This window comes from Pempheris klunzingeri, chromosome 17, assembly GCF_042242105.1.
Source record: "Pempheris klunzingeri isolate RE-2024b chromosome 17, fPemKlu1.hap1, whole genome shotgun sequence".
Classification (NCBI taxonomy): Eukaryota; Metazoa; Chordata; class Actinopteri; order Acropomatiformes; family Pempheridae; genus Pempheris; species Pempheris klunzingeri.
In genome coordinates, this window is record NC_092028.1 from 15148962 (window position 1) to 15165893 (window position 16932).

General features: G+C 40.8%; 3 protein-coding genes across 4 annotated transcripts; 1 reads left to right on the forward strand and 2 right to left on the reverse strand.

The window, feature by feature from the left end:
* Positions 1-116: 116 nt before the first annotated feature.
* c17h17orf75 (chromosome 17 C17orf75 homolog) lies at positions 117-5069 on the reverse strand. Its single transcript, XM_070847853.1, has 10 exons — positions 4735-5069; positions 4239-4313; positions 3605-3730; positions 3213-3341; positions 2960-3020; positions 2749-2868; positions 2600-2664; positions 2363-2502; positions 2166-2269; positions 117-1509 (listed from the first exon to the last, which is right to left on the reverse strand). The coding sequence occupies exons 1-10, from the start codon at positions 4875-4877 to the stop codon at positions 1294-1296; spliced, it is 1179 nt and encodes a 392-aa protein (XP_070703954.1). The 5' UTR covers positions 4878-5069; the 3' UTR covers positions 117-1293.
* A 477-nt stretch (positions 5070-5546) lies between these two features.
* Positions 5547-12445, forward strand: znf207a (zinc finger protein 207, a). 2 transcript variants are annotated; one of them, XM_070847544.1, is made up of 11 exons: positions 5547-5663; positions 5849-5975; positions 6072-6210; positions 6291-6473; positions 6721-6775; positions 6876-6946; positions 7032-7186; positions 7371-7463; positions 8595-8816; positions 9020-9164; positions 10043-12445. In XM_070847544.1, the coding sequence occupies exons 1-11, from the start codon at positions 5623-5625 to the stop codon at positions 10204-10206; spliced, it is 1395 nt and encodes a 464-aa protein (XP_070703645.1). In that variant the 5' UTR covers positions 5547-5622; the 3' UTR covers positions 10207-12445. The 2 variants fall into 2 exon arrangements, with proteins under 2 accessions (XP_070703645.1, XP_070703646.1); XM_070847545.1 differs by lacking the exon at positions 7371-7463.
* A 382-nt stretch (positions 12446-12827) lies between these two features.
* On the reverse strand, positions 12828-15900 carry LOC139216369 (zona pellucida sperm-binding protein 3-like). The gene is made up of 8 exons (XM_070847461.1): positions 15520-15900; positions 15332-15447; positions 15150-15253; positions 14903-15080; positions 14628-14745; positions 14451-14533; positions 12965-13059; positions 12828-12886 (listed from the first exon to the last, which is right to left on the reverse strand). The coding sequence occupies exons 1-8, from the start codon at positions 15895-15897 to the stop codon at positions 12828-12830; spliced, it is 1131 nt and encodes a 376-aa protein (XP_070703562.1). The 5' UTR covers positions 15898-15900.
* Between the last annotated feature and the right edge of the window lie 1032 nt (positions 15901-16932).

Sequence of the window (16932 nt, forward strand, 5' to 3'; positions counted from 1 at the left end):
CACACCACTTACACTATGATTCACATGTCACCTGCTTCACAGTTTGAAAATATACACCACCAACATTGATATTGCTGTATTACACACTTTGGACTGGTTTGAATGGGAATGCTTTGAACTTGGTTCTAAAAACCTTTATGGGTTCAGTGGAATATAAAAACTTGTCCTGTAGCAGGTACACAGTGAGAGGAAAATAAAACTTAGGCATGCTTTACATTTACTGTGAGCACTTTTATGTATATCATCTAAATTTTATTATACATTTTAATTTCAGACTTTTTTAGAATATTTTTTCTATTTTGTTTTTTCTCATGAAGTCTTTAGCTGGTGATGGCTGTGGAGATTATTGTAAACAGAAAAGGGTATCCTTAAAATACACTATATCTACAACACTGCATTCCCAGAGAAGGATTAAACTGACATCTAACATCACTTGATAGCCATACACACATACGGTAGCAGTATTCATTAGACAAAAATAATATAGTAGTGCAGGTATTGCGTTGAGATGTAAGCAAAAACAAGGCCAATGTAACAAGCAATGCATAAAAGTGATTTGTGCATTCTCAATATGTTTCTTTTCATAAAAAAAAGAAAAGAAAGAAACAGTACAATCAAGTATAATACAAAACAATAAAAACATAATATTTGGACATCACCTAAGCAAGAGATAATTCCACTCCAATGAGTAGAAGCTTTAGTTTGGATCAATTCTGTGTCGTGATCATTGTCAGTTAGCAAAACACTAGTAATAATATTTGGTTCATAGTATTGTTACACACATCCACAGGACACAAACATTTACAAAATTAAAAATTTGAGAAAGTGCCACTTGACTACTAGATCTAAACTGATCTGCACACAGATTCTTTTTATTTGACGCCACCCTCAGAGAGGTTTTTTTCTTAAGCTAACCTTAATGGTTAAGTGAAGTGATGTTACAGACTCAAACTGTTATTAGCCCTAAAAAAAAAAAAAGACACATTTGTTGAGGGAAGCTGAGTGTAAGTTAGTGTTTTACAGTACATATTCCTGATCTGACCACAACTCTTCTAGCTGACAAGCAGCAGTAGTGCCAGCAGAGGAATGTTTTATAACTTATATTTATACTCTGGCCAATTCAAAAATTCCCCACTGCCAAATTTTTATTTGGCAAAACGATGTTTAACATAGGATGTAGTGCTACGTTTAGAATGGTACTAAGTTATCTGTTTTGTGGTTGACCTGAAAGTCTTACCAGCAACAGATAAGGTATCCAGGCCGAATGACTTGGTGTTCGGTGTTTTAATGGAGTCACGCCTGGGCCTGGGATTGTTCCTTGAGGAACTCCTCCAGTACAGTGATGATGCTGCAGGCTTCAGGCAGGTCGCTGTGCTCCGCTCTGACATTCTGCAACAACACATCCCCGTTTCCACAGCCCTGTAGGAACTGACAGCAACGAAACAGGGCGTAATGACTCATCTCTGCCTGTCGCACAAAACGCTTCAGGCTGTTCATGTCCTGGATGGCCTGTAGAGTGAGAGGAAGTGAAAAGAAACAAGTTAAAAAAAAGGAAGAGATTGGGATGAAAGAAAGAGGGAGCAGGAAAAAAAATTATACTCTGTATCTGCCAAGAGGAACTGAGAGCTATTGCTTAAAGTTTCTCAAACTTTTTGACTTGAGGGAATTTCTTTAAGCTTTTTTTTGGTATTTTCAACTTTATTGGACAGGTTGAGAGAAAGGAAACAGACAAGAAACGAAATGGGGTGTAAATGACATGTAACAAAGGTCACCAGCTAGGATCAAATTGGCGACTTTGCGGCCATGTCACACTATAAACATATCACAAGCTGTGACCAGTCTGGTTGCCTTGGCAACGCTAGGCTGACAGCACCGCTAATGGTTGATAATTAACTGTTCAGACTCCGGCTTAACTGTCGACCCGCCATAGTAAAAATATATAGATCTGAAACATCTGAGTATTTTATTTTATACCAGTTTTCATAAATGTAAATATACACAAAATACAAAAATATGCTATAATCAAAGTCACATGACAACATGTCAATTCAAGAAAAACTGTGACTTCTGGGGTCTTGGAAATTTTAGGACCTGAAAACAAGATCCAGAGCCCAAAAAAGCCTGAGAAACCCTGTTATAGTCTGTGTATTTGTATATGTTCTCACCTTAAGTTTGAAGTTCTCCAGAATCTGTCTGAGCAAGAAAGGATTACACCGCTCTGCTGCATTTAGAAATGCCTGAATCCAGTCATCGCAGAAACGATTACAGACTGGCGGGAGAAGAAAATCTTTATTAGACTCTAAGTACAGAGATACAAAATACTTTTTTCCTCATCTAGTATAAGTCATGGAGCACAACTTACCGGTGTTAGAGAGTGTGGGTGGGCTGCTGGAGCAGTCTATGATCAGGTCAGAGTGTGTGTCCTCTGAGATAGCCTTACACAAAGAAGCTGCTGTAGTGTCTTGTTGGGAAAGGCCCTGCAAACTGGCTGCTTTGATGAACCTGGGACACGATACAATAAACATTTAACAGCCAACAACAGCAGTTTTAGGATTTAAAGATGTGTTGGTGTAGTTAGAGAGACTGTCACCTAACTCACCTGGACACGTCAGCCTTTGTCCTCTCATCTGAATTAATGACCGCCACATGTGTGTGACTCAGAGCCTGTATTCAGAAAAATGTATGTTCTGGAGAAAATGTATGTGATATTTGAGTGATAACATACTCTAGAAGTGAAAAATGACTCACAGCATGCAGCAAGAAGCCGATGTTGTTCTGGACCAGCTGCACCACCCGATGAATGTGCATCACAGACTCCTCATACCACTGGCTCAGATAAGGACGAACCTCTGTCTCAAGGTTCTGCAGCTGACATACACACACAGAAAAATTGATTGACCTCATTAACAATATAATGACAAATATATTTGATCATTACAGTGTTATTACACTCTAATACCTCTGGGGTTTGCAGACTGCTATGCAGGCCTTGGACGTATTTATCAAGCTCTAATCTAAACGTGTGTTGGGTCAAGGAATTGGAACCGTTTCTCTCTATTAAATTAAAATGAAGCAATACAACAATTCAGGAAAGGACATTTTGTAACTAAGGATTGTGTACACAATGAATTCTGGAGGACCTTGGATGATGCTTATAACTAAGGTTGATTTCACGATGACATTATGCAATAGCATCTGTGTGCAAAGGATATAGGTTCAGTCCTTTTTCAGAGCCGCCCATGAAGCAGATGACGTATCCATTTCCATCGGCATCAGGCTGCTCGGGAGACCTTTCCTGCTCCAGGAGACAGCAGTAGCAGCCGACTGCCTGCTCTGGAACGCTGGAGAGAGTAAATAATCAACACATTTGTGTTAATAATTGTCGACCCTTCTTTTCTTTTTATTACTGTGATCGAATCAAACACACTTAATCCAGTAGAAAATATATACTATAATAACAAAGCATTCGCTGCTTCAGTCCAAGAGGAATAAGGTCAAACGTGATTTTCATTTTGTCATGATGTCTTGGTTTTGTGCCCCTTTTTTTGTTATCATGTTGCACTATTGATGCAAAATGTTGTGAGGAAATATTTAAAATTATTACCTGAGCTCCACAGTGGCGATGTTGCCCATGCCTCCCAGCAGGGCTCCTTTGCTCAGCCTCCTTGAAATGTAGGTCCGCAGCTCCGGTTCCGCCTCTGATGGCAGGCTGCTGTCAATTAGTGTCAGGCTGTGGACGGGGCGGGCAGACAGTCAGTACGGATACAAGCAGCCAGTGGAGGCAGTGAGGAATTTGGAAGCCACTCAAGTCAATGGAGAACAGATGGAGAAAGCTGATGATCATTAGCCACAACCAACACAACACACAACTGAGTCACATAGCTGCAAATATACCATCCCCCTGGGTGTCAAAAAACACTGTCACTTACAGAATGTATGTTGCCATTTTGATTCAACACTACACCCAGACAATCACGGGAATTTCATTCACTTTTAGCCAGCTCCACTTGACACATGGAAGTGTAGACCCATTCAGAGTGGGAGAGACCTAAAGGCCATGTAACTCAGCAGCACATACATGACCAATCAGGACAAAATCACAAATGAAAACAGCATTGATTCCATGTTAGTTGGATTTCCCATGGCAGCCCGTGGATACACCAATGCACAACAGTGAAAGCCAAAGAGAAAAGACCACTGAAAGCAAGGAGAAGGTAGGCGGATGGCTCCTTTGTTACCTAAAGTCATCCTGACTGGTTGTGGAGTCTGCTCGTCTCTGGTTCCATGCCACATTTTCCCCAGAAGCCTCAGATCTAAGACAATTGACAGTTCACTCATCACCTGGTTAGTTTTATATCTAGTTTTAAATCAGGTGTCACTGCGGTTCAGCTTCAGGAACAAGGAGCAACAAAAACTAAAGACTGTACAATATGAAATAAATAAAACTGTGACACAGACAGAAACCACGGAGAATAGTAACTGTGTGATGCCCTGTAGGATAAATGGTTGCTGCTGTGAACAATAATTAATAACCCAACAACAAACAAACAAATAAATTGTAAAAAATATTAAAATCGTGTAATAAAAGAACGATTACATGATAATATAAATATCCCTAGCAACATTACACTGTGGATGTAACACTCCCTGCAAATATATATTATTTAAATTAGAGACAAATACAACACTAGTTGTTTGAAAACATAAACTGGGACGAGTATTATCAACCATTACCTTGTGCCCTGATAAAGATAGATGGTGTAGTAGCAGTTCAGCTGAGTTTTCTGGCTGTATCCTGCGATTTCTTCGCTGTCAAAGTCATCTCTCTCTTCCACGTCAATTGAGTCTTGGAAGGACGACGTCTGAGAGGTAAACATGATCCCACCGCTGCACGGAGCGAGCTAGCAGCGAGCTACACGGCAGGTAACAAGCGCGTACTTCTGTTGTTTAGCTCTGGTGTGTTGGCAGATATTAATATTATTGGCCTATGGGCTTTCTGGCTGGTGTTAAATTTGTAAACGTGTAAATGCAGCAGTCGCAGTAGTGTTAAAGATATCAAAGTTCTCGTTTTGAGCTTTGTGCGCATGTGCAAAATCGTCCTCCGTGTACGTTCTTAATAATGTCCGACTATGACATTGGTTTCTTATATTGGTTCCTAGGGCAAATAATACAGGTATTACTGAGTCAGTACATGCAGGCTTTAGTTTAAAGTATTTTGATTACGACTTGACGTTTTCATAGCTATTTAAAAATAGAATAATTTGTAATTCAAGGTCTGTAGTTTATGATGTGGATCTATGTAGACGTTGCTGTCGCAGCTGGATGGCTGAGAAATAAAATGAATACGAGGTTGATTTGGTAGTAATAAAAGCAAATATATTCAAATGCTTTTAGTTCAAATGAATAGTCAAATATAAGATATTTTTTTATTTTACAGATATATAGAGTAAATTTGTACCTCCAGGGGGCGCCATACGGCCGCAGAGACTTGTGGGTAGCCTGACACCCACCGCCATCTTCAGTTTCTTCTTCCGCTCCGGTTGTTGTGTTAGCTAGCGCTTGGTGTATTATTTTAGCAGTTTAGCAGGCAGCTAAGAGTCACTGACAGAAACGAACAGAAATATGGGGAGAAAGAAGAAAAAGCAAATGAAGCCTTGGTGCTGGTATCCTTTTCCGCACGTTATTAGCGTTATAGCGTGTTTTCTGCTCTGTCTGTATGTGTTGCTCCTGTTAGCTAGCGCTAGATGTATTTTAGTAAACAAATTTACGGACACGTTCAGCTGTAAAATATCATTACCGTGATCGAGTTTTTCAGGGAAAGAGCTGTTTTCCTCAACTATAATCTCAGGTACTGTAACAGAGATTTTGACGATGAAAAGATTCTCATTCAGCATCAGAAGGCCAAACATTTCAAGTGCCACATCTGTCATAAAAAGCTGTACACTGGACCAGGGCTTGCAATCCACTGTATGCAGGTGAGGGAACTATAAAGCAGCCCATCTGCTTAAAATCAAACAAAATCGCGTGTTTCTACACTAAAAACCTCCCTCACTGTGTCACTTCTATCTCAGGTACATAAAGAGACGATTGATGGAGTTCCTAATGCAATACCTGGAAGAACAGATATTGAACTGGAAATATACGGCATGGAGGGTATTCCTGAAAAAGACATGGAAGAGAGAAGAAGAGTGCTGGAACAAAAGAACCAAGGTATCGGCATCAAAATATCTTACTATACAATCTTGTTATGGTCTATTCTAGAGACTTATGATGCTCTCGCCTATTTTCAGAGACACAGAAGAAAAAGCAGAACCAGGACGACTCTGATGAGTATGATGAGGATGACGAGCCCGGTCCCTCCTTCCAGCAGCCCGTTCCGGGCCAGCCCCAGGCAGGCTACATCCCACCTATGACCCAGCCTGGCATGCCCCCTGGTGCTGGTGCTCCAGGGATACCACCAGGCAGCTACTCAGGTGGGAAACAGTGACCTTAATACTATGATTGAATTAAGAAGACTCCCTTTTATTATATAACCCTGCTTATTTACTGTACAATGTTTTCTTAAAATAATAACATGCTATTTAAACATACATGTTCAGATTCTGGTACTGTTTATGCCATGTTAAAATAGGAATATTGATGTCAGTAGAAGTATAATCTGTAATATAAATGACACAAATCATTTGTTCTGTGTTAACACACTAAATCTTTTTGTTTTAGGAATTCCCCCAATGATGCCAGGTGTGCCACCAATGATGCCAGGAATGCCCCCAGGGTAAATTCCTAGGATTTTTATTCAATGTTGACACAATTTATGAATGCCATCCTCATTGTATTTTGTACATTAAACGTGGAAAATTCCCCCATGTATTTAGGATGATACCAATGGGTGGAATGATGCCTCCAGGTCCAGGGATGCCGCCAATGATGCCAGGTGTGCCACCAGGTACGCCCTCAGAAAGTGCTCATCTCTTTATCATTACCTTTTTGTGCATCATTAATCAAAAATGAACTTGTTCTGCTGGTGTCAGGCATGCCTCCTCCTGTGGGCCACCGTCCAGGCATCGCACACATGGCTCAGATCCCCCCTGCTGCAAACATGCTGACTAGACCTGCCGTCCCTGCTGTCACTGTCCCCTCAGCCCAGCCTGATGTCACGAAGCCTCTTTTCCCCATTGCAGGACAGGTAAAATCTTCATGACACCATTTATTTTCACCTCCCTCAGCACTCCGATTGGGCAGAACATTATGTCTGATGAGCTCTCTGTGCTCACATAGGCTGATATAAAGGAGTCTTTTCCCAGCAATTCCTTTAACTGAAGAGTTATTTTATTTCCGTTTCCATTCTTTACTCTCCTCCTGTGCTACAGATGGGCAGTCGTGTTGCAAGTACAAGTGCAGGCTCATCAAGTGTGGACTCTCAGTCCGCTTCCCCTAAAGCTCTGTTCCCTATCACATCACAAGTACGCAGCTGTCTGCCTGCTTTACTCTGACAACCTGCAGCTTTACAATTGGCATGCACACAATTGTGTATAGTTTGCCTGTGGTGTACTTGAGCACAGTAATTCTATTTTATTTGCCAAAGCTGTTTTAGCAAGAGATGATGAAGTCCGACATTTCTGTTTATGGGTAGGAAGTACTTTTAAAATGTTTTGTCATTTCTACCTCCATGCCTTTGTTTGCTTTTTCTTTTGCAACAAATCTGCATTTATAGAAAACTACTGAAAACGTTGCTTTAATTGTTTCAGCCAAATCAAAAAAATTGAAAGCTATGCAGATTTGTAAAATGGGCTTTTAATTTCTGAACTGCTTTAGGGCAATTCAGCACAGCATGCTCTTTTGGATTTGTTTCCTTGAAGGCTTCATAAAATAGGTTTTTAGTCATACTTTAAAGGGTCACTCCCCCATGTGTGCAACAACAGTGGTGTAAACGTGATAACTAAGACCATGTTTACAGACTTGGCATTAACATTGGGACATGTCCCCCTCATCTTTAGGGTTTTAGTTTGATTAATAGACTAAAATTTAATTAAATACAATCCTCTACCAGCTGCCCAATTCCAGAGAGGATAGGACATTATTACTGCGTGTTCACAGCAATAATGTAGATGTCTTTTTGCCTGCCATTTCACCTCTCACGCTACATAGAGGCTCCTACTGCTCTACACTCTGATTGGTGGAGGTTATACCTGCAGCCTGAGAGGAAGACCTACAGGCACTGTTTAGGGCAGTAAAGACACGTCAAACTCCCCTGCACGTTTTTCTGTTTAAAAAGAAAGAATATTTTTTGTTGTTTGTAGTCGGTGTTCTCCTTAAAAAGACGACTCTGAACATTAGTTAAAGCTAAGACAGTAAAAGACAGTGCTCTTTGTGGTACAGACCCAAATACAAAATGTATTCAGAGTATCAGGTCTCTTATTAATCCATCCTAATCCTGTGTACAAGCAATAATGTTAATGCCAAGCTTTAAATGGACTAAGTTAAACCTCAGTTATGGGAGTAACCTCTAAGTATGGCCAAAAGCGTCCCCCAGTGGAAAATTAAATGTCTCTCAGCTGAGTATCTCTGATGTGTTTTCCTCTCTCCCCCTTCAGAGTCAGCAGACAGTGTCTCCCCACCCTCCCCCCTCTACCTCCTCCGATCCCTCAAAGCCCACATTCCCGGCCTACACTCAGGCCGCCGTCGCTGTGGCCAGCCCCAACGCTGGCAGCAGTACGGTCTCCAAACCTCCCTCTGCTGTGACCAGTAAGCCCGCCACCCTCACCACCTCCAGTGCAACCAGTAAGTTGATCCACCCTGATGAGGATATCTCACTGGTGAGTACTCCAGCTCCAGCTGTCTCTCTTTGTAGTTTTTACAGTAAGTGGTATTTTGAGAAAAATGTGTTAATCATAGCAAAAGTCAATAACTGGCTTTTCTTGAATAAAAATGATTGACGTTTCTTTTTCATTTCTCAAGGTTGAGCTGCAGAATTTCCATGTCAAATTACTCTCCCTTGTTTGCTTTATGTGTCCTGTAGGAAGAGTTGCGAGCTCAGTTGCCCAGGTACCAGCGAACTATGCCCCACCAAGGCCAGACCGCTGCTGCTGCTGCTGCTCCGTCAGTGGGTCCTGTGGGCGGCATGATGGCTCCTCAGCAGCCTGGCATGCGGCATCCCATACCTGGTAAACACTGCCTGCCTCTAGCTCAGACAAAAACTTTACATTTTATCCATTTTTTCAATCCAGACCAGAGCTATATAATCTTAATCTTTCTAAAGTGTCATTAATATATGAGCCACTACCTAGGCTTTTCTTTTATATATGCTGTAACCTAGCTTACTGAATGACGAATTTTAGTGGATGTCAATGTTGGTCCAGACTGAAGTCTCTCAAAAACTCTCTCAGTTGGTTTGACATGAAATTTTGTGCTGGCATTCATGGTCTTCTGAGGATAAATCCTAATAAATTTGGTGATCCCTTAACTTTCCTGATGGCACCATCATCAGGTTAAAGTTTTTGAAATGATCCAGTACTTTGGTTTATGACCAAATACCTACAAAACAAATGACATTCCCATTAGCCTCAGCTGTAATTTGTGTTGTTAAGAGAAGACATTCCTTTGTTAGTCCCACAGCAAGATAATTCACAGTGGCACAGCAGCCAGTAAGCAGAAGTAACAGAATCAAAAGATTGGTGCCAATTAGAAAATGTTGTTCTGAGATGGTGAACATGGTAAACATTAGGACTGTTTAGCGTTAGCATGTTAGCATGCTGCTGTAAACATTCAGCTCAAAGCACCGCTGTGCCTAATGCTGCGTTCATGTCATATTGGAGATATCGTAATTATTACTTTCTGCTTGGTAAATAGTGTTCACGTCAACGTCCAAAGTCATATTTACCCATCATTCATTGAATTTAAGCCTAAATTTAATGAACGCTTGCAAGCATGAGTCTTTCCTATCTCTGCATGGCAGTGGGCTCATAGCTTTGTTATAAAACAGAAACCATATTGATGTTTTTTTTTTTTTTTAAATAAAACTAACAAACCTGTGTTCTTGCAGGCCAGTATGGTGGTCCACCTCAGGGGATGCCAAGCTACATACCAGGAGGAATGCCTCCATACGGACAGGCCCCTCCTGTGGTTCCCCCGGGGTACCAGGGAGCCCCTCCACGGCCACCCATGGGTATGAGACCCCCTGTCATGTCTCCTGGAGGCCGCTACTGAGGCCTGCCTTCCTCTCTTCAATAGGTTTGGACACTCAACCCTTTTCTAATGTCCTCAGCTGCTAGTAGACAAACCAGTATTGGTATTCTAGTACCACGACGTTGTCTTTATTCTACTACTGAGCTATGAGGAAGAGACACTGAATAAACAGCAAACAAAAGAGCTATAAAAGCATCACAGAGCGCATGGGAAATATTTACACTGTACCTAACCAAGACTATGAACTGTTGTTTCAAACCATCTCTGTTCTGTGGTTTTTTTCCTTCTCATGTTTCATTTAGGTGTATAGAAGTGTAGTAGATATGGTTCGTAGTGTTGTGAAGGCGCTGGAGTTACATGGGCAGTACCCACCCTTTATCAAGGCAAGTTTTATGTAAATACATTTCTGTTTTAAGCTAAACAGTGAGGCCTTCACAGCACGCAGTGCTGTTGGACTCTGTGTCCCCAACGTTGTTTGGTGAGGGCTTCAAATAACTGTTTACGCATTCATTCTGTTTAATGTTCATGGTTTTATTGAGGAAATGCGTCCTTAACCGCAAATAGCTGAACTACTAAATGAAATGGTATATGTATTGTTGTAAAATTGTATTGTAATAAAATGTGGCAAAAATGTAAGACTCTTCTTTGCGGGACGTTAGTGGGAAAAGACGTCACAGCAGGTTTGTACTCCAGTTAGAAACTTCATGCTGATTGTGCTTTTGTTGTCATGAAGATGAACAATAACACAAATGTGCATCTGTGCTTTTAACTTTTTGTTGTTGAAATTAAAAATACTGGTAAATGTTTCCTGTTGGCAATAAGCTGTATGTTTTGTTTTTTTTTTTTAATTGATGCTCTGTACATAGCACTGGCAGACCCGCCTTTGACGTGTGCATTGTACAGCTGCATAACTTCGGGACGCTGATGGCTGTAGTGCTAAAACCCAGATTTCTCTTCTCCCTGTAGCAATGCCATGGGGGACTGGCTGAGGCCCTGTCTCAGTGTAGCCCTGTTTCAGCCTGAGGCAAGTCTCACCATTTTCTGTCTTCTCATTCATTACCAGGGGCCCTCACAGCTTACACGCTGTTGGATCTCAATGTCCCCAAACTTGCAGCAAGTTTGGTGAAGGCCCTTGTTTGTGTTGTTGCGTTTAGGCACCATTTTCTTCAGGCATGTTAGCTCATGTGAAGTTTATTCTTTAAGCTCCTTATGTGCCATTAAACCTGTATCCTTGATTGGTGAGAGCATCATTTAAGAACTTTATGCTGACAGTAGAGAACTATTAAATGAAGCCATGTTCCTTTAGAAGCTTTTGATAAGACAGTCCACAGCAATTTACGGTCTCAGTACTGATGGTTTGGTCAAGTGTCACTCCTGCCCACACACAGACACCATTAACGGCCTGTTACAGCCATATATATATATATATACACATACACAATTGTTTGTTGGCTTGAGATGAACAAATGACTGCATATGCTTGTAAAAATGGCTTTACCACTTAATCCTGTTTGTTTCATCAGCTTTCCTCACTTGATCATTTGAATTTAACTACTTACATGAAGGAGAATCTCTACCAGTAACAGGTTAGTTAAAGCTGTAAGTACCACTGCTGTAATTTTAAGTTTCTGTAATAAGTGTTTTGTGTGCACACATAATGAGCTTAATTTCTGTCACCTAGAGATCTTTTGGGGAAAAAAAAAAAAATGAGCCCACAAGGATTTTACACTAATGGCAGCCAATCGTTCAGTATGATCTCTAATAAATCAGTTAAAACTTGGGTGTGCAACACGTTTCTCTCCACTAGTTCTGCTTAATGTGAGCAGCACAACCTTTGGTGTGAATAATCTCAATATAAACTAATGATTTAATGCTTCACACGAGTAATACAGGTAGAGTCTTCACTGGTAAGTATGGGTTCGTTAGCACTTTTAATATGCTAATTACTCAACATTGAGCTTTTTAATTTGACCCTTTGCTCTGTAACAGATATCAAACCATGATAACAGACGTTAAATGTCACACCAAAAGGTCTAGAAGAGCTTCTACCTGCTGAAGAATACAGTTTAATGGAAAGATTTTCTTCAGCTTGTAGGCATTTCTTGTCTGAGCATATGATGGTACTGGGTCTGCTTAGAAGCTTTGGAGATTTTTTTTTTTTTCCTGCCTTTAAGTCAAAAGATGTGTAATCATGAATATTTGTGTTAGGATCTGTTCCTCAAAGCGCTCTACAGGATTTGTGATTTGTGGCAAGTCTGAATGTTCACCGTTTTGTTTCCTTGAATAAACTGGTTCATAAACTGATTCGTCTGTTATGTTTCCCACCATGCACTCATTGGTTTATGCATTTGGAAACACTAACATGGCACTCCTGTGTAATTAGGCTGCTAATAGAAACAATGGTTCTATGGAGAAATAGCTCTGATCATGTTAGACTCTAAGGCATAAAATGCAGACTAGATGTGTCAGATTTGATATTGTAGAATCTCACATAATAAATGTATTTAAATGACAGACACTTATTCAGTGTTTAAATTGACTCTTATCTCAGGATGGTTGAGTTTAATGTCACCATGGCAAGAAAGATAAAAAAAAAAAGACGTTATTGAAATATTGACAGTTTATTGTCTGGATTTTTTTGCCTACTTTCTGAAGAAAATCATCAAAGGGCCAAGAGTTACACTGTCACAATCCACGATATCTGAAACATTAGATCGAAATGTTAATGTGAGCAAAGTCCCAACCACAGATTTAGACTAGTTATGAAACCACAGCGTACCTTCAGACATTAGATCTGCATTGTCCGTCAGGTTGGAAGAACAGGCACTGTCACAACATCGACACGCGTCATCATGGCCGTCCACATTTTGCCATCTGATGAGAAAAGTATGCAGAATTTATTTTTTAAAAAAGCTTCACAATTTGTTTTTAATATAATGGCAGTAGACCTGGTTCTCATTGGCCAAAATATCTGATTCACAATCCTGGAGTTCCTTTTTAAATACCCAAATTGGCCATTTCTTTTACCAATGCTTAGTCAATCTTAAAATGGGCTTGAGCTTTAATTTGAGGGCATTTACACCCAAATCCTATGTAGAGCTCATAGCCTTTTTTAATATAATTCATTCCAACTGCAGTCAGACTGTATAATGGTGCATTATAGCCTGCTGCACCAACCACTAGTAGAGCCACCACCTATGCACTTTTTTTTTGTATTATTATTATAATATAACTGCAATAATTCACATCTCATTCCATCTCACACTGTTTCTTTGTAATTGTGTACATAATGCTTTTGTGTATATAGGTTTTCCTCTGTATATATTGTTTATTTAATTTTCTATTTCTTTAACTGTGTGCTTTTGTCTGTCCCCCTGAGCTGCTGTAACAGCAAACTTTCCCCACTGAGGGATCAATAAACAATATCTATCCATCTACATATGCCCCATGGGTAATGTTAGCACCTTAATCAGTCATTTGACAATTTCAAAATGCTGGTTTAGAGCCAATCAAAAATCTCTCAGGAACACCTTGAGGGAATTTCTTAAGGACGTGTGCTGTGAGGCGTCTGTGACCTTTTTGACCACCAAAAATCTAATCATCTCATCTTTGAGTCCAAGTGAACATTTGTGCGACATTTTAACTCAAGAATTCATACGCTAATTATTGCAACATTTCACACAAATGTCTAATAGGATGAAATGATGACATTTTGTCCAAAAGGTCAACTTAACTGAGATCATAACATTCTGCAAAAACACTTTTCTGGCCGCTATTCAACACCATAACTCCAGCGCCAACTAAGAAGGGGAATTTTATCCAAATATTTCACATTTGTTCAGATATTGGTGACACTCATCTCGGGTCTGGACAGACATGGAAGTGAACGACAACTAGACTGGTTGGCAGAAGCATAAAACCATTAAGGGGTATCTTAGATTAGGCTTTAGGTTACTGACTCCTGAGGGCCAGTCTGGGTGAAACTCAAAAATAAACTTCTCTCAGCTTCAAGTATCCTTACAAGAGTTAGACGGCTTATGTTTATTTCTGTAACATATCGATTCTCTAAAAAGGAGTTTGAAATATTTATGGTTAAAATTTGTACAACGTTGAGCTTGTAAAGACTTTTTAAATTTTTTTTTGCATATTTTGATGTGCCTCTGTAAATGAGCCACTAAAAGTAGAGCACAGTCAAAATGTGCACAGACCTGTATGAGGCTTTGTTTGGTTAAAAAAGGAGCCACAAGAGTAAAAGTCAAACTCACCTTGAATGGACATAATTGCAGGCCTTGTTGACGGGGCTGCTCCACATGTCAGAGGTAACTTTCAGCTGGCAAGTGATAAATATCTAAAACAAAAAGGGAGAAACCACAGACGTGTCATTACACAACCCTGGAGCATTTTTATTAGCATTTTTTTTATGAGCTCATAAAAAGGCTCACAGAGTTCCTCGGATCCTGATGAAACAGGAAAGCATCGAGCTGCAGCTGAAGCGAAGAAACCTTCGTTCTGGGTTGGAGAAGAGTGTTCGATCCTTCCTCTTTTGCATCAGTGAGGCACCTGAGAAAAAAAAAAAAAAAAAAAAAAATTTAAAAAAAAATCAGTTTCTCTTGCATGTCAAAGTCCAGAGGTGCATATTTTTTTACATTTAATTTGCTGCAGATCTTGATATTGATGCCCTCTCACCTGAGCATACTCTATACTCAGCTACTCTTACCCGTGGTTTTCAATGAAGTAGTATCTGGGGACTGATGCGGCGTCTGGTGACAGAGTAGCGACACAGCTGTCTATGAAGAGTCGCCTGCGTCCTGAATCAGGGCCGGTGTAGGAGGCCTCGAGGTGCAGGAGGTCTCCGAGGTAGAGGACACTGGAGACCGTCTCACTCGTCCAGTCATCTACAAGGAGACACACACATGACTACATGCACATGTTAAAAACAAACATAAGAGTTAGTCCTCACTCACCAGTCATCAGCTTTAGTGAGAAATCAGAGTGCCCTGTTGAATACTTAGCAGGAGTGGAGAAGGTCAGGACCTTCTGCGGAGTGTTACTGCTCACCAAGTGTGTCCTGTCCCAGTAAAACGTCAGCTGTTATGAAGCAGCCTCAAACCGCAGCAATGTCTTCGATGTACAAGACAGTTTTTACCTTTTATAGTGACAAGAAACAGGAACTACAGCTTGGGCCGTCCTTGTAATGCCATGGTAACTGGCAGCAGGTGAGATTACCAGCTTGTTGGAGTAGATCACAGAGTCCTCAGACATCTGGAGATGAAAATAAAGTAGTATATTAAAAACTGAATCCATCCATTGTGGCACAATTGATCAACAACTCACAGTTAATTCGGAGCCACAGTCTTGCAGTCCGGCTTCAATCACATATTCAGCGTCTCCAGCAGGAGCAGCTCGGCACTGACTGCTCTGTGAATGCTCGACTCCTCCCAAAAAAAGCTCTTCAGGCGACACAAGGCGGCCATTTTGATACAGATCGGCCTGCACCACGATGATCATGGTCGCTTCAGTGCATTGCACGTGGACAGTAGATCCACTGCTAAACTGTGACCCGCCGTTCTCTGCGTCAACTCTCAGTGTCTTGTATTCCCTTCCCTCGGCGTCGATCATGGGTCCATCTTTTAAAGGTCGAATGGCACCCGCAACACCAAAAGCAAGCGAAATCAGCAGCATCGCAGGGGACGAGCAACCTGTGACCACCATTGTGCTCCTGCCCAAACCAGTCAGGAGGATAAGAAATCCAAACTAGAAGTAGAAGATTCAGACACTCCTGGTGTGATCCTCCCAGGATCTAAAATACTCCACAGTTCACACCAGACCACAGCTGGAAGCAATCACTCATTAAAGGATGTCAAAGCTGAGATACATTCACATGATTGGCCCACAGCCAATCGATCTGTACTTTACCTTACTAAGTTTAGCAGCCAATAATCTTGTAACCTTGTGGCTACACTCACTGACCACTTCAATCGGTGGGAAGGTAACCTAATGAAGATAAGCATGTGGTTGTTTGAGTCACTGTTGTCCGGCCATTCTTCTCTGACCTATGCCATCAACATTCCCAACACACCGCAGCTCGCTAGATGTTCTCTGTGTTTCGGACCGTTCTCTCTCTCTGTCAACATGCTTATGTGTGAAAATCTCACAATATCTGCAGCTTTTGAAATTCAAGGTCACTTGAATGTGTCACACTACACGGTAGCCACTCAAAACAGATCATGAATTTTCCATAAAAGTATTCATGAACACACTAAAATGCAATTTGAAGAGGTATGTCCTGTGTGACATTCATCAGAATCAGAGATGAAAAATATAAAAATAGGAAAAAGAAATATATATTTAAATATATATATATATACAAGTATAAAAAACAACAGTAACAGTATATACAATATGTACAGAGCAGTGCAATTGCAGCATGAAAAAGTGAATACAGTGGTTGTGCAAAGATAGTGCAGCATGTTAAGCTTGGCCTCTTTGTGCTTAGAGGCTGCTGAGGTAGTCCTGGTTATGAGTTCTTGGAGACAGGGGAGAGGGGTGTGATGGAGGCCACAGCTCTGGGGTAGAAGCTGTTCCTCAGCCTGTTCGTGGTGGTTTTCAATATTCTGAACCGCTTCCCAGACGGAAGTGGTTCAAACAGGGGGTTTCCAGTGTGTGTGGTGTGGTTCATTCACTGCATCACATTACATGGAAGCCATTAAACATACATCTACATAAAAAGATATATATTTTTTAAAG

What these genes read in the sequence shown, in the direction of transcription:
- c17h17orf75 (XM_070847853.1), bottom strand. Translation starts at nt 4,877, where the DNA reads ATGTTTACCTCTCAGACGTCGTCCTTCCAAGACTCAATTGACGTGGAA. An exon ending in TATCTTTATCAGGGCACAAG is followed by an intron (nt 4,314 to 4,734) that starts GTAATGGTTGAT and finishes CAATTGTCTTAG; the next exon opens with ATCTGAGGCTTCTGGGGAAA. An exon ending in GCAGTCTGCAAACCCCAGAG is followed by an intron (nt 2,869 to 2,959) that starts GTATTAGAGTGT and finishes TGTGTATGTCAG; the next exon opens with CTGCAGAACCTTGAGACAGA.
- znf207a (XM_070847544.1), top strand. Translation starts at nt 5,623, where the DNA reads ATGGGGAGAAAGAAGAAAAAGCAAATGAAGCCTTGGTGCTG. An exon ending in TTTTCCCCATTGCAGGACAG is followed by an intron (nt 7,187 to 7,370) that starts GTAAAATCTTCA and finishes CCTGTGCTACAG; the next exon opens with ATGGGCAGTCGTGTTGCAAG. An exon ending in TGTTCCCTATCACATCACAA is followed by an intron (nt 7,464 to 8,594) that starts GTACGCAGCTGT and finishes CTCCCCCTTCAG; the next exon opens with AGTCAGCAGACAGTGTCTCC.
- LOC139216369 (XM_070847461.1), bottom strand. Translation starts at nt 15,897, where the DNA reads ATGGTGGTCACAGGTTGCTCGTCCCCTGCGATGCTGCTGATTTCGCTT. An exon ending in ATCAGGATCCGAGGAACTCT is followed by an intron (nt 14,534 to 14,627) that starts GTGAGCCTTTTT and finishes TTTTTGTTTTAG; the next exon opens with ATATTTATCACTTGCCAGCT. An exon ending in TGCAATTATGTCCATTCAAG is followed by an intron (nt 13,060 to 14,450) that starts GTGAGTTTGACT and finishes TTTTCTCATCAG; the next exon opens with ATGGCAAAATGTGGACGGCC.